We start from the raw sequence: 13,217 nt of genomic DNA, 5'->3' as shown, positions 1-13,217 counted from the left end.
ACACACCATGGGGGGATGGCGGGAAGGGTGGGAGGAGTGTATGAGGAGAGAAATGCAGAGACAGTTAAGGACACTGAGGGAGCTCCTGGAGGTGAAGAGAGAACGCAGGAGTCGGGCAGCGTGAAGAGCAGCTGAGCAGAGCCAAACACCGCCAAGATGAGGAGGGGCAGCGGGTCGGGGGGCACACCAGCCCTGTGGCAGCACTGCAAGCCTAAATGCACGTGGCAAAGGCCCCTACCCAAGACAGAGATGCCCACGCAACCATGGTGGTGCTGGACCTGCTGCACTGGACTTGGGACTCGCCTTACGCTTCCCTGCCCTGTCCCTGCTTCTTCTTCCACCCATAACAATCATCCACACAACAAGGGCAGGTTTGCAGAGGCCTTAGTGAGGGAACAGTCCCTGTGAAACACCCCTTGGGACAGACATCATCAAAGACTCAAATGGCATCGCTAGTCACTGCTGCAGCTACCGCACCCCCGATATAACAGGCCGGGGAAGTGGGCACTGCAGGCAGTGGGAAGAAATGCTGAAAGGTGTCAGGCATGACACGTGTGGCCAGCCCAGGGCAGCGTCACCACGTGTCCTCCCCATGAAGTGCACGTTGCATGTTTGGGACCTGTGCGGGTCACTCATAGCTTGGTGTAGGAGACCTCCAGTGACGTGGCAGGAAGGTCAGGGGAAAGGCAGGCACGCATGGCTCCCTTGCCATCATGTGGCTGAGGGGACCGTGATGGACAAGTGGACAGTTTTGGGAGTCAGCACGCCAGGACACCATTGAGCATGAAGGAGATTCAGGGAAAAAAACCACTCAAAATATCACGGCTGGCTTGTGAGGGTCTGTAAGGAAGGCTGAGGATGAGAAAATAATTATGATCTTCATAAGATGCAATGTCAGAAGATAGAAGCGCATTGAATGACACTCTGGTACGTGACTTAGAATGTTCAGTAACAGTTTAGGACAGTGGCAAAACTAGAAGGAATATACTGACGTGTACAACACGTGTTTGATCCAAAAAGCTCGCAGAGAGCAGGGGCTGCGGCCAAGCTCTCCATCTGCATCTGCATTTTGCATCTTCCCGTTGCAGAGAGCAAAACAAGGCAAGTCACAGCAGCAGCACTTCATCAAGAGCCGTGACCCAGCCAAGGAAGCCAGGAGAAGTCAGGTGACAGAGGGAGAGGAGATCCAGGAGGAATCCATCTGCAGGAGAAGCAGCCCAGAGCAGCACAGCCTTGGTGTGGGCTTGTTCTGGTAGCGAGAAAGTGCTGAATTACCAACCTCTCGTGTTGGATGATATATTGGAAGAGCACAGAGGATTCTGGCTAAATACGACATAAATCGTGTTCTCTCCTTTAAGTTTTTCCTCTTAAAATTGTGCTTCTAAAATCTTTCATCAAGAAAAAGAGTTGGTTCAGCTAAAACCCATTAAGCTCATTTTGAACTTGTCTGGCACTTTGTGTGATCTCCAGGGAATCTGGCAAACGTGGAGGCAACAGAGTCAAATGAAGCAGCTTGAAGGTGAGTATCACTCGTGCCTGGAAACCCAGACAAAGGTTGAAGTGTCTCAAGAGCTGGGATTTGTTTCCTCGCCAGCTTCAAGGCCAGCTGGTGGGTTAGAGCAGTGATATAGTTCTATCTCCCCTTAGTAGCTTTATCTCGGCATCTCTTCAGCACGGAGCAGGCAGCGGAGGCACAAATTGCGATGCGAGGGAAAAAAAAGAAAACTCACTGTCGCAGAGTTGTGTGTGGAGCGCATGGCTGGTTTGTGGGTACGTTTATCAACCGTGAAGGAACATCCATAGCCATTCCACACCTTCCTCCACACCAGGTACACCACAGGAGATCTGCCTGGAGAGGAATTAATTTACCACAGGCCCAGCCAGAGCCAACCTTGGTTTTGCTGGAGAGGAAACCCTCAAGAGGTCCATCGTGCAGGTGGTTGCAGCATCAAGGGACCAGTCTGGAGCCACCAAAAGGTTGTCCAGCTCTGCAGCCCCTGGGTTCACATCCAGAGCACAGCAGAGAGGTGAAGGTGCTTAGTATGTTGCTGACTTCGGAGACAGCCACCCACCAGGCCTTCCAGCTGTGAGAAGATAGCCAGCCTCTCACTCGTCTCGGTCCCCACATCTAGACACCCAGGCAAGGTGCCATGACTGCCTCTCTTCCTCCAGCATCACAGTAGCCTCATAGGAACGTTGAATATGATCCCACAGATTTTAGCTCAAAACCCATAGACAACACCAGACTTCACCAAGCTTTGCATCATGTCCTTCTTTCACTTAAAACTTGCTAGAAAATTCCTCGCCTTTCCCTCCATTTCTTCTCCTTAGGCAAGGCCCAGGGCTCTCTGCAGCCCTTCCTGGGCTGGGAGGGAGCGACTCATTTTCACAACCCCAGGCAGATGACCTGCATACACCCTTGCTTCCTTCGGCGCAGCGGCCAGCGGGGCCAGCAAGGGAGGCAGGTGTGCACCATGCAAGTGGAGCCAGAGGGCGTCATGGCCATGTGGAGGAGGAGGAACACGGTAGAGTCAGTCACGTAGGTCCACATCCAGGACTTCAAAGGAGCATCAGCAACAGTCAAAACAAACACTCTGTCTACTGGCTAAATAATGTCATCTGCAAGTGATTTGTCCTGTCACCACCAGCCTGGATGCTTCGCCCTCGCAGACGATCAAACAGGAGGTCTGCTTTCCAGGATCTGTCATCGCCAGAACCCACTGCAGCTGCCTCAGTCTCTTTCCAAGCAGAGTGCACTGCAAACACTTCATCAGCAACTTGCGTCATCCCATCCTCAGTGCTCCAGCACTTCCAGAGGGTGGAATTAACCCTCCGGCTCGTAGATTCACACAGCAAACGGTTACATTTGGGCGACTCAGTGGCATTTCTGGCTGCTTCATGCTGATGCACCTTCGCCTTGTGGGGCTTTAGAAGGCAGCTGCCACCTCATGTTCTGGCTGGTCCTTGGTCTCCTCTCTGAGGCAGTGAGCAGCAATGCCAATGCTCAGCCTCGGCGATGGCAGCGGCTGCGTGACGACTCCAGTCTGTCACGTAAGGAATTTCATGTGCTCCGCATGCGAACCATCACAACAGATGTCAGATGGTCTGTGCAAACTGGGGCTGGGTTTCACATCTGGAAATGGAGACAGAGTGACATCATTGCAGCTGGGCTCAAGATGAAGGAGAGATGTAAGTCCAAGCCTGATGATCACACTCGGCTTCATGGCAATGAAGCAACCTGGGCAGAGGAGCTGGTGGGAGCCTCAGCCTTAATAAGACTCCACACACTGGGATGTCGCTACTGAGCTTTGAGGCTCTGCCTCTAAGAGCTCACGTTTCTTAGAACGTGAGTGGGAAAAGGGGAAAGAGAAGAGGGCACAGCTTTGCCCCAGGATCTCTTGGGGGTTTCCCCGCAAAGCCAATCTAGAAGAGATACCAAACACAAGACAACCACCAGCTATTTGCTGAGTCTTTCTGACCTCCTAGCAGAGGTCTGGAGGATGGAGAAGGGATGTGGGATTTCCAGTCCTCTGGAAGACTGCTATCAGTGAGACCGGCAGCAGGAGATGTGAGATCGGGGTAAGCTGGAGGCCATGCATTTCACAGACAGGAGCTGTGGCTGACATACCTCTGAAGTAATCCTGGCTTCCAGATGGGCTCAAGGCTCAGGTTCTTTGGTGGCTAGATGCTATGAAACACCACTTCAGCCCACACAACCTACCAGCCTGGCTTGCGAAAATGACTGGGAACACCCTTGTTACTGGCAAACCCCTCAGCCAACAGCAGACATTGAAGGGACATCTGTCTGCGTCTGCAAGCACGCCATCCCCAGGCAGCTGGAGAGCCTGGAGTGACCTGGAGGAGCCCAGGAAGAGGACATGGTCCTCACTTGGGCATGAAGGGACTGTTTCAGCCAGGAAGGGCTCAAGACAATCTACCCCATAACCTGCCATGGCAGCTCAGGCACCAAAAAACACTCGTGTCCCTGAGATGACCCCACAAAACCAGACGTGGATGGAAAGGGAGGGAACACATGTGCCATTCAGACCCAAGGTCAATCCAATGGCACAGTGAGCTCAACACACAGAGGCGCATTCAACTCAAGCCAAAGCCCGGGAGAAGGAAGAAAGCCAAGTCTGACCCAGCACATGTATGTGTTCGCACACACTTCACGCAGCAGCTTCCACAACCAAGCTCTTCTGTGTCACCTTCTCCAACAGGCTTGAAGGTACAATGACCTCCTTGCACCTTTTTCCCTTCATCAGCGCCTGGGGCCCTCTCTAGCACCACGCTCCAGCCACATTCCCTCCCCTTCTCACCCACAACAACCTCCATTCCTCAAAGGTGCATTATTTTTCCTTCCTGAGGTGCATTATTTTTCCAAGACTTTCTGCCTTTTTGCCTGAGGGAGCAGCTACTGAGGGGAAAAGAGACTCCCATCCCCTTCCCACTCTGCACAGCTTGAACAGATGACACAAAACTTCAGTCAGTGTAAGGCTGATGGGATGGACAAGGATGATGGGTTGACAGTGGTCTACTGCCTTCCACTTTGTCCTATGTTTATGGTCCTTCGAGGGAGATAGCAGGACCCCAAATGTATGCACAGCACCCAGCAAAAGAGGAACCCCACTGTGAGACCAAGCTCTATCACCAAACAAATGCATGAGACTCGTCAGAGAGCCACCTTCTTGGTGACCAACATCTACAAGGGATAAGGCTGTTGGTGGGTGGGCCTGCCTGGCCAAAACAGCTCCCCAGCCTACCTGGGCCCCAGCTCATCTTCACAGCGCCAGGTGAACTCGCCAAAGCTCTCATAGTGCTGGTTGTAGTGGTAAAGGACTCGGTGCAGGCTGGGGGAGCCCAGGTCCAGCAGAGTGTTGTAGGCTGTTTGCTGCTCCTTGCCACTGGTGTAGCCATTGAAGAGGTTGTAGATCTTGTCTGCTATTTCTGGGCAGAAGAAGACGGGGTATTCAGTGGGGTGCAAAGAAAGGCATGAATAAAGCCCACCAAGCTAAAGCTCAGCTCTAGGGAAACCAAGAGCAGAGACAAGATTTGTCCCCTGCATTATGATTTACATCATCTCAAAACAAGGTCCCAGTGGAGGAGTGACAGAATAGATAGCGTTCCCTGGACTCAGTCCATGCTGGGTTCCCATAGGTTGGTCCAATTAGTGGAAGAAATGGGTGGTCTCATCAGGTGCTAGTAGTGAAACACCATCTATTTATGAGAAGGCACACAACTGGGGTTTCTTGAGCACAGGCAGCACCTGGGCCACCAAGGGTGAAGATGTTACAACCAAGACACAAGAGGTATGCATGGAAGGGGGAACTCCCTGTGGCTCCACCCATCCCACCTTGAGCTTTCACATCGTCTACCACAGGGCAGGGCGTCTTGACCATCACATCACTGGACCGGGAGCGTCTACCTGTGTTATCGACTCCCCACAGCGTGAACCTGCCCGAGAAAGGAAAAGGTGAGGCTCTGGACTCCCAAGAGCTCACACAAACACAAGCAGCATCAGCACCATGGTGAGGGTGACAATGCTGCTGTGGACGTGGCACGAGGGAGACAACTCACATGTAGGTGGTGTCTGGCTCCAGGCAGCGAATGATGAGGGAGATGGTGGAGGAAACCCTGTCAGGCACTTGGGCTGGCATGGCGCAGGGTGACTTGGCGCCGGAGATGATGTCATCCACAAAGCTCAGCACCGTCTCTAGGGATAGAGGGGAGGATGTGCCGTGGGTGATGATACAGGTGTCCCCAGGGCCGTGGCGAGCCAGTGAGGCCTGTGCCTGCTACCACGCTGTCTGGTGCTGGGGGGGACCAAGGCTTAGGTATGAGGGTGGTGTAGAGATGGACCCATTGCTTTTCCAGCAAGGCTCATCACCATGACGTGGAGCTGCCACTTCTGCAGCATGGTCAGCAGGAGAGGGGCCACTTTCTCCTCCACAGGATATTGGGTACGTTGCAGCATCCCATTGCAAAGAGAGACAGAGGCTCTACTCCAACATCTCCATCCCACCATCCCCAGAGAGAACCAGTGGAGTTCCCGCTCACCTGTCTCCACCTTGGAGTGGTCCATTCTGTCAGTGACTTTCTCTTGACGGAGGAGGTAGTCAACGATCTGCACCCCGATGGGAGGCTCTGAATGCCCCCACTCCAGCACCACCAGTGTGCTGCTGGGCTCGTGAACGGTGGAGAGCCGCAGGCTGGGGGGCAATGCTGGTTGGTCAGCACCTTGGGAGGGCAACGTCTGCCAGCTGTCCCCACCACCCACACATGCTCACTCTCGCCCATACCTATCACCACCGCCGTGCCTTGAAAAGGCAGCGAAACTGCCAGGCTGAGGCACGCGGTATGGGAGAGACGCTGAGGACAACCTCTCCAGCCAGTCCCCGTGGCTGGTGCGAAAGGCAGCACGAGGGTGTTGGCTAGAGCCACTCACTGCTGTGCAGGCCACACGCAGACGCACCCGAAATGGGTTGGTTTCTGTAAGGCAGTGTGTAGGGACTGGCTTTGCGTTACTCTTCCACAGCAAAGGGCTTCAAAGCCCTTAGCCCAAGGGAGAGAGCAATCTCAGGAGGGAAGTGACTCCCCTCCTCCTACCCCTCCTAGCTCTGGGTATGCTGGTCCAAAGGGCTCCTTCCCTGGGTTTGCTCTACCAGGATGAATCCAAAACCAGCATCCCAGTCCTCAGCTGAATTTAGAAAAGACGCTGCATTTCTGCATCCTCTGCCTGTTTTCTAGGTCCCCCACTCACTTGCAAACTGGCCCACCCCAGCGCCACCACCCCCTGCCACCATGCCGCTGGCCATCACCACCTCCTCTCACACTGGAAGTATAGGCTGGGCACGCGTAGAGACCTACATGGGGTGCGGGAGAGGCGCACAGGTGGGCAGCCCATCAGCCCCAAAGGCACTCGAGTCACAGCGGCACCAGTCCTCAATGACGTCCCCGCTGCCTGAGCACCACAGTGAGCTCATGGTGGCCTCCTGCAAGAGCTGGGAGAGAGGAGAAGGGGCTGAGCTTCAGGCAGGTGAACTCCCGCGCTGTCACTGCTTGAGTCAGTGATCATCCATCCCCTGGCAGGTTCAGCACAGTGCAGGGAGAGTAGGGCTGGCCAACAGGCAAGGGTTGCCATGGCTTGACATGATACTACTTGGGCAAACTGCCTGCAAAGACCACCCTGATGCTGTCCTGCCACCCCCCATGCCCACCCCACCACCTCTAGCCAGCAGTTCCTCACCCGTTGCGTCTGGTTGTTGGTGACCAGCTCGTAGATGGGGGCCGCTTTGGTGACTTCCAGCAGGATGGGCTCAGCTGGCACGTCGGGACTGGAGGCGACGTGGCAGAGCGGGCAGGAGGAGGGGCAGCGTCCACGGCTCTGGCACTCCATCCGCACACCAGCTGCCATGCGCTTGGTGCCCGACTCGGAGAGGCTGGCGATGTACTCAGGAAAGGTGAGCACCTTGGGGTCCCGCTCACGCTCCTCCGACTCATCTGAAGGGGAGTTGCCTGGGAATGGGGGGAAAGAGGGGCACAAGGGTGGGCTCTGAGCCTTTGACGAGGGAATGTGAGGGGGCTGGAGTCCTGCCTTCCACCCCGGAGAGAGGCCCAGAGACCCCCCTGTATCCTTAAGAGCTCCCTGTTTGCTCTGTGAAGATGAAATGCTCACTACTCTTTAAAGGGGGAGTCAGGACTGAAAAGCCCACCCTGGCCTCTACCATCACAGGTCCTTTTGTCTCCCCATACCTCAGTTTCCCCAGCCCTTTGCCTGGCACTGGGACAGACCATCCTTGCAGCAGGTCCCCACGAGAGGGAGCCTTCTTCATGTGGCTAGAGGCTCATGAAGGACCTGCCTGGGCACCCTCCCCCGACGCTGACACCCCTGCAAAGCCTCCTGCCAAACCACCCCGCTACCAAAGCCCTCCTGGACCAACAGCTGATTTCTTCGTCCAACTTTCCCAGTTCCTAAAGTTCACACCAAAGCTGATGTGACAGAGCGTGCTGGAGACCAGAGAGGACAAGTGTCAGACCAGGGTGCACTGCCACGATGCTGACTTGGTGCCCCTGCCCTGTCAGAGGTCTGCAGCCAGAAGCACCAAAGAGCTCAAAATGAGCAGGGAAGTGCCTCATAATGCCCAGAAAGCTCTCGAGGTGGCTACAAAGCCACCAAGACCCTCTCAAGCTCCTTCCCCCCACTTCCACCAGTACTCGGACCCCATTCAGGCAAAGTTCCCTTTTGGGAGCTGGCTCAAGCCTGGCTCCTCCTGTCATGCGGCGTGATGGAGGTGGACAAAGATGCAGCTGGGCAAGGAGATAGGGTCTCGTCTTTCAAAGCACCATCATGAAGAAAAAGAAAATAGTGAGATAGAGGCAGATACATTCATCAGGACCACAGGCCCCCAGCCCCTGTGATGAGGCACCCCGTGCACACAGCGGAATATCTGCAGGTTCTACCCTGCCAACGCTCAGGAACCCCGGAACCCAACAGTCCTGGTAAAGAGATCTGCAGCAGGAAAGCGTCGCCACAGGTTACACTTTTCCCGCTTTTTGGTGCAAAGGTGTCTGGTGCTGGGTGCCACCGTGCCCCCGCCACACTGAGCCAGGCCCTGCGCTTGGTGAGCTTTTCTCCAGCCCTCCCACAGCAGGACATATTTTGACACAGCTGTCAAGAAGGTAGGATGTGCCCATCACTGTTGTGCCCTGGCTGGCACCACCCAGCCGCTGTGAGCCTCGACGTGCCAGGAAACAGTGCTTTTCACCCCAAAGCCCCACCAAAGACCGTCCCTGGCTCTGCACCAAAGAAGGAGGGGCCCAGAGCAACCACTGATGGTCAAGGCAGGCTGGTGGGTTTGGAGAAAGCTGAAGGATGCCCAGGCAAACCCTCGCCCCTGGGGCAGGCTCAGGGCATTGCCAGCAGTGGTTTGGTACAGGCTGGATGCTGCGGGAAGCCGCTGAAGAGCACGTCCACAGCTCCATAGGAAGATCTTCCTAGTGCAAGGGTTTGCTGAGAAATGGGCCAGCACTAGCCTATCCTCGAGACCCCCGCAAAGAAAACAAGGCTGTTAAATAAAGGCCGGGATACAAGAGCATTGCTCTGCTCCCCCAGCGAGCTGGAAATGGATCGCTTTGGGCTGGCTGTGAATAGCGGCTTAGCAGGCGCCGAGGGAGAGCAGAGGAGCCAGGGAATGATTTGTCTCTTGCAATTTCTCAATCGATATCCAGCTCCTGACGTTTGCAAACAAAGAGCAAAGGGGGGAAAGTGGCAGGTGCCAGAGCGAAACCGAAATGTGATATTGTGGGTGGAAAGAGACTGCCAGACCTGAAAAGCCTCCAAGCAGGAAAATCAAAGAGGAGGAAATTGCAGGAGAGAAGAAAGTCTTGTAATCAAAAGACGCTACATCTAGAGACAGCCTACAGCAAAACAGCAACGGGTCTGTTCTCTTGCAGGTGGGCTTGGGAAGAAGTCCAGGCTCCAGGAGGTCTGAAGCAGCAGGATCCAGACTCAGGATCAGAAAGAAGCCTTTCCCACACAAGAGCCCTGGAGAGAAAACAAACATCTCCGCGGTTGGGGCACAGCAAGAACAGCACCGCAGGGTGGTGCCAACACTGAGAACTCTGAAGCTTCATGATGGAAACGATGTGGCGGTCATGTTGCCTCCACCAAGGAGCTCCTGTTCAGGGGGCCACAAGCCAAGGTCACCTAGAAAGCAGCAGCTCTGCTCGGCATCCCCCGTGTCCAGGCATGGGAGCTGGCTCTTGCTTGCTGCCCAAGCCTGGGTGGTGCAACCCAATGTCCCCCAGCAAACCGTCTGGAGGCAGCTTTGCAAAGGCTTTGCAAAGAGGAGTTGCTGTGGTCCTGGTGCGAGCCGGCAGTGGGCAGCTGTTAGGCTGCCTCTGCTTTTGGAAAGCTCGTGTCCAAACCAGCCATCGCCCCCCTGCAAAGCTCCTTCCTCCAGGATCCCTCACACCCCACTGCAACGAGAGTTCTGGAGGGGATGCAGCAGTGCCAGGTGCCCTCTGCACCGTGGTGAACCTCCCAGTTCAGAACTGGGCTCCAGACTTCGGAAGCATGGTGCTGGGAGAAGAAAACACATTGGAGGGAGAAAAGTCCGGCTGTGGGATGCAAGTGGGAGAGAGCAGATATGGCGGAGACAAAGGGAAGGAAGGAACGGGATTAAAGACAAATAACAGTTAAGTCCAGGACCAGGCAGGACGGCTTGGTGAGATTAGTGCACTCAGCTTTCATCTCCCTGGGGATGTGGGTATTATCTGCCTTTCTGGCCCAGACTAACAGCTGCTGCAGTCCACAGGGGTCCTTCGGACGGCTTCAAAGGGTGCAGGAGTGGGCTGTAAATGAGAGGATGAGATGGGCCACAGCCCTCACACGGTCTGGGCACTTTCCCTGCCAAGCCAAAAGCAATCCCAACTTCCTGCTCCCATGGGGTGGCTCTGGGGACCTCTCCTGGGGATGAGCAGGGTTCCTACCTTTGCTGATGTCCTCATACTCCAGCCAGAGCTGTCGCTGGACCTGCCTGTTGGGATACCAGATGGAGCAGGACTCCTCGAACCCGTACACTGCCTCCTGGATGTAGTGGTTGCCAAACTGGTCCAGCAGCGCCACAAAATCTCCGCGGGAGGTGGCCCCGTCCAGAGAGTGGAGTGCATTGCTGAAGGCTGGGGAGGAGATGTGAGGAGATGTGAGGAGATGTTCAGATCTCAGAGGACCCCAAGCCCTTGCCACCTCCCTACACACTTGCAGCTGGCAACCAACCTCTGAACCCATCTCCAGCTAGAAGGCGGCTGTGTGTCTTCTCACCACCCCTTTTTCCCTCCTCTCCCCCAGCCCCACATGCTTACACTGGGAGATGGTCAGCTGGTTGAGCCGGACGTGGTACATGACGGACTGCACCTTCCAGTGCTGCAAGAGGGGGTAGCCAGACACCTCGCTGAAGTTCACCATCCCTGCCAGAACAAGGACACAGGGCCTCAGTGCCAGTGCCCAGGGATGCCTCACCCTGGGGATGGCTGCAGCTCCTCCTGCCGTGCCTGGGGCAACACAGCCAGCCGGAGGGGAGGGAGCTGGGGAGAAGGGGTTGCCCATGGGGAGGCGGGCGAGGTATTCAGAGCGGAGGGTCAGCTGCTCCCTGGCAATTAAAATCATGGCTTTGAAAGAAAACATGCCGGCTCGTTTCATCCTGCCATCGGGACTCTGCGCGGGAGATAACGAGCCTCCTCCTGCATCCCCTCCTGCTTCCTTCCCGCTGCTGGCTCCCAAGACATGCCTAGGTGTGCTAATTACTTCGCTAATGAGCGTTGCATTTTTTAATGAGCTGTTTGCAGGCTTGGGAACGGTCACCGTCACGCCATGTGTGCCCAAGGCGGCCAGCCAAGAGGCCCTGGGTCCCTTTTGGCTAGGACTGACCCAAACAGGACACTCGCCTGCCAATGCTCATGCTCCCTTGGGACATCATGACAATGCTGGGGCTGAGCAGGACCTGGAGTTATTCCCGCTTCAGGCAAAGGTATCCTGTTCTCCAGCCATATAACTCTGTGTTATGGGAGCCAGAGATTCACGGAGACCAGGGCTGGGTGGCCACTTTGTCCTGCCCAAGGCATGAACCAAGGCAAAGTTTCCATGAGCAGAGGGACAGAGAGGCCACTGCGCCCGGACAAACCCCCAGAAAGTCAATCGAAGAGTGCTCATGGCTCTGATTTTGGCGACCGGAGCATCCCTCAGTGTGCCACAGCAGGATGCCGGGGCACAGCCACCTCCTCCTTGGAGCTCCGCTGCCACGCAGCCATCTCAGCACACTTCTGCTCGGCAGCGAAGCGGCAAACTCTGCTGCCGAACAGCCACGCAGCAGGAGTTCAGGGGATAACAGCAGGCATCCCCCGTCCCGTAACAAGAAATGATGGCGGAGGATGAGAATAAGGATAAGACCCTTTGCTTTGCAGTGCCTCTCCCTTCAGCGCTGGCTGCTGCCAACAGCTTCAAAGCCTTGCTCTTCCCTGCAAAGTGTTTATGCAAAAAACAGCCCTTCCTTACTCAGCAGCTCTGCCTCTTGTGTGCTCACAGCAATATCCAGATCTGCTTCCTGACAAGCAGAGATTTTACTTCTTCTTCTTTTTTTTTTTTTTCGGCCTTAATCAGCCACAAAGAGCCAGCAGAGCAGTGGGAAATGAATAGGATAATTTATTGGCTTCTGCCTCCTCAGCATAATTGCCATGATGCCGAGGCCACGGTGGCAGTGCCTTCCTTACAACCGTGTAACCACGTCGAGGGCATGGGGCAGCACGTGTCCTCCAGCACCTCCAGGCAGGGCTGAGCATCCATCCCCACGGCTGCAGGGGCGACCCATTGACGGGGCTCTCTTGGGGTAGCTCAGCCCTGCCAGGAGCTGCCGGCACCCTCCTCCCTGCCTGTATCTGCCTGCACACACGCCCACATCGCCACGCGCTCCGTCAGGGCAACCAGCACCCATCAGACCCTGGGTGCAGCCCACAGGTGCTTGCCAAAACCCTCCTGGGAGCTCTGCCAAATGCAGTTAATAGAGAAGGTCATAGGAGACCACCCTGAAGACACCCTCCAAATCCCTTTACTACCCACACCCCCCTTTAGCAGCTGTCTGGCATCCTCAGCCATTTCAGCCAACAGCAACAAGCACAGAGGAAACAAAGGCTGCTTGGTGAAGGAAAGGAAAATCCCTGAAGGTTGTCTAGAAATCCATGATAACCCCATCACTCATGGCCCATGATGCTCCAGCAGGACAAAACAAAACATTTTGCTTTGGTCATGGCAGGTTTTGAATGTCTCATTATGCTGGCAAAGGGGGGTTTATTTGGAAATCAGATGGAAGTTGTTTGGAAATGCTTTTCACCTTGAAAAAAGTCCTTTCTGCACCTCTCCCAAATATCCAATGGATGCTTGAGCTTTTACACTACACGGTTAATATACAGCCTCTCCCTCTCCTTCATTTCTACCTTCCTCTTACCGCTGCTGCTGCTGCTGCAGGTGAGCGAAGGATGCCAAACCCAGACTAGAAATGTTCCACAGTAACTGTATCCCCCAGGAGGGGCAGGCACCCAAGCTGGGCACGCCAGCAGCTGCCCCACTGGGAGAGGCATGGGTCCAGCCAGACTCACTCACCGGTGAGGAACTCGGGGTCGGGTGTGGGGTCGGAGAGCTCCTCTTGGCACTGGTTCTCCAGGGG

The 13,217-nt window shown here is 55.3% G+C and overlaps 1 protein-coding gene across 1 annotated transcript in view; it reads right to left on the bottom strand.

Moving 5' to 3' along the window:
• Positions 1-4,672: 4,672 nt before the first annotated feature.
• Positions 4,673-13,217, bottom strand: part of ASTN1 (astrotactin 1) — a gene marked incomplete at its 5' end in the record, with an annotated part of 27,229 nt that continues 18,684 nt past the window's right edge. The window contains 10 exon segments of the mRNA XM_010137670.1: positions 4,673-4,702; positions 4,760-4,947; positions 5,354-5,454; positions 5,578-5,713; positions 6,058-6,209; positions 6,868-7,001; positions 7,247-7,515; positions 10,492-10,680; positions 10,864-10,968; positions 13,154-13,217. The exon segment at positions 13,154-13,217 is cut by the window's right edge and continues 4 nt beyond it. Coding sequence (XP_010135972.1) covers positions 4,673-4,702; positions 4,760-4,947; positions 5,354-5,454; positions 5,578-5,713; positions 6,058-6,209; positions 6,868-7,001; positions 7,247-7,515; positions 10,492-10,680; positions 10,864-10,968; positions 13,154-13,217 — 1,368 coding nt within the window.

This window comes from Buceros rhinoceros, unplaced genomic scaffold (assembly GCF_000710305.1).
Source record: "Buceros rhinoceros silvestris isolate BGI_N320 unplaced genomic scaffold, ASM71030v1 scaffold18856, whole genome shotgun sequence".
NCBI classification, from domain to species: Eukaryota; Metazoa; Chordata; class Aves; order Bucerotiformes; family Bucerotidae; genus Buceros; species Buceros rhinoceros.
Note: the sequence above shows the minus strand (reverse complement) of the source record. Positions and strands in the feature narration are given on the sequence as shown.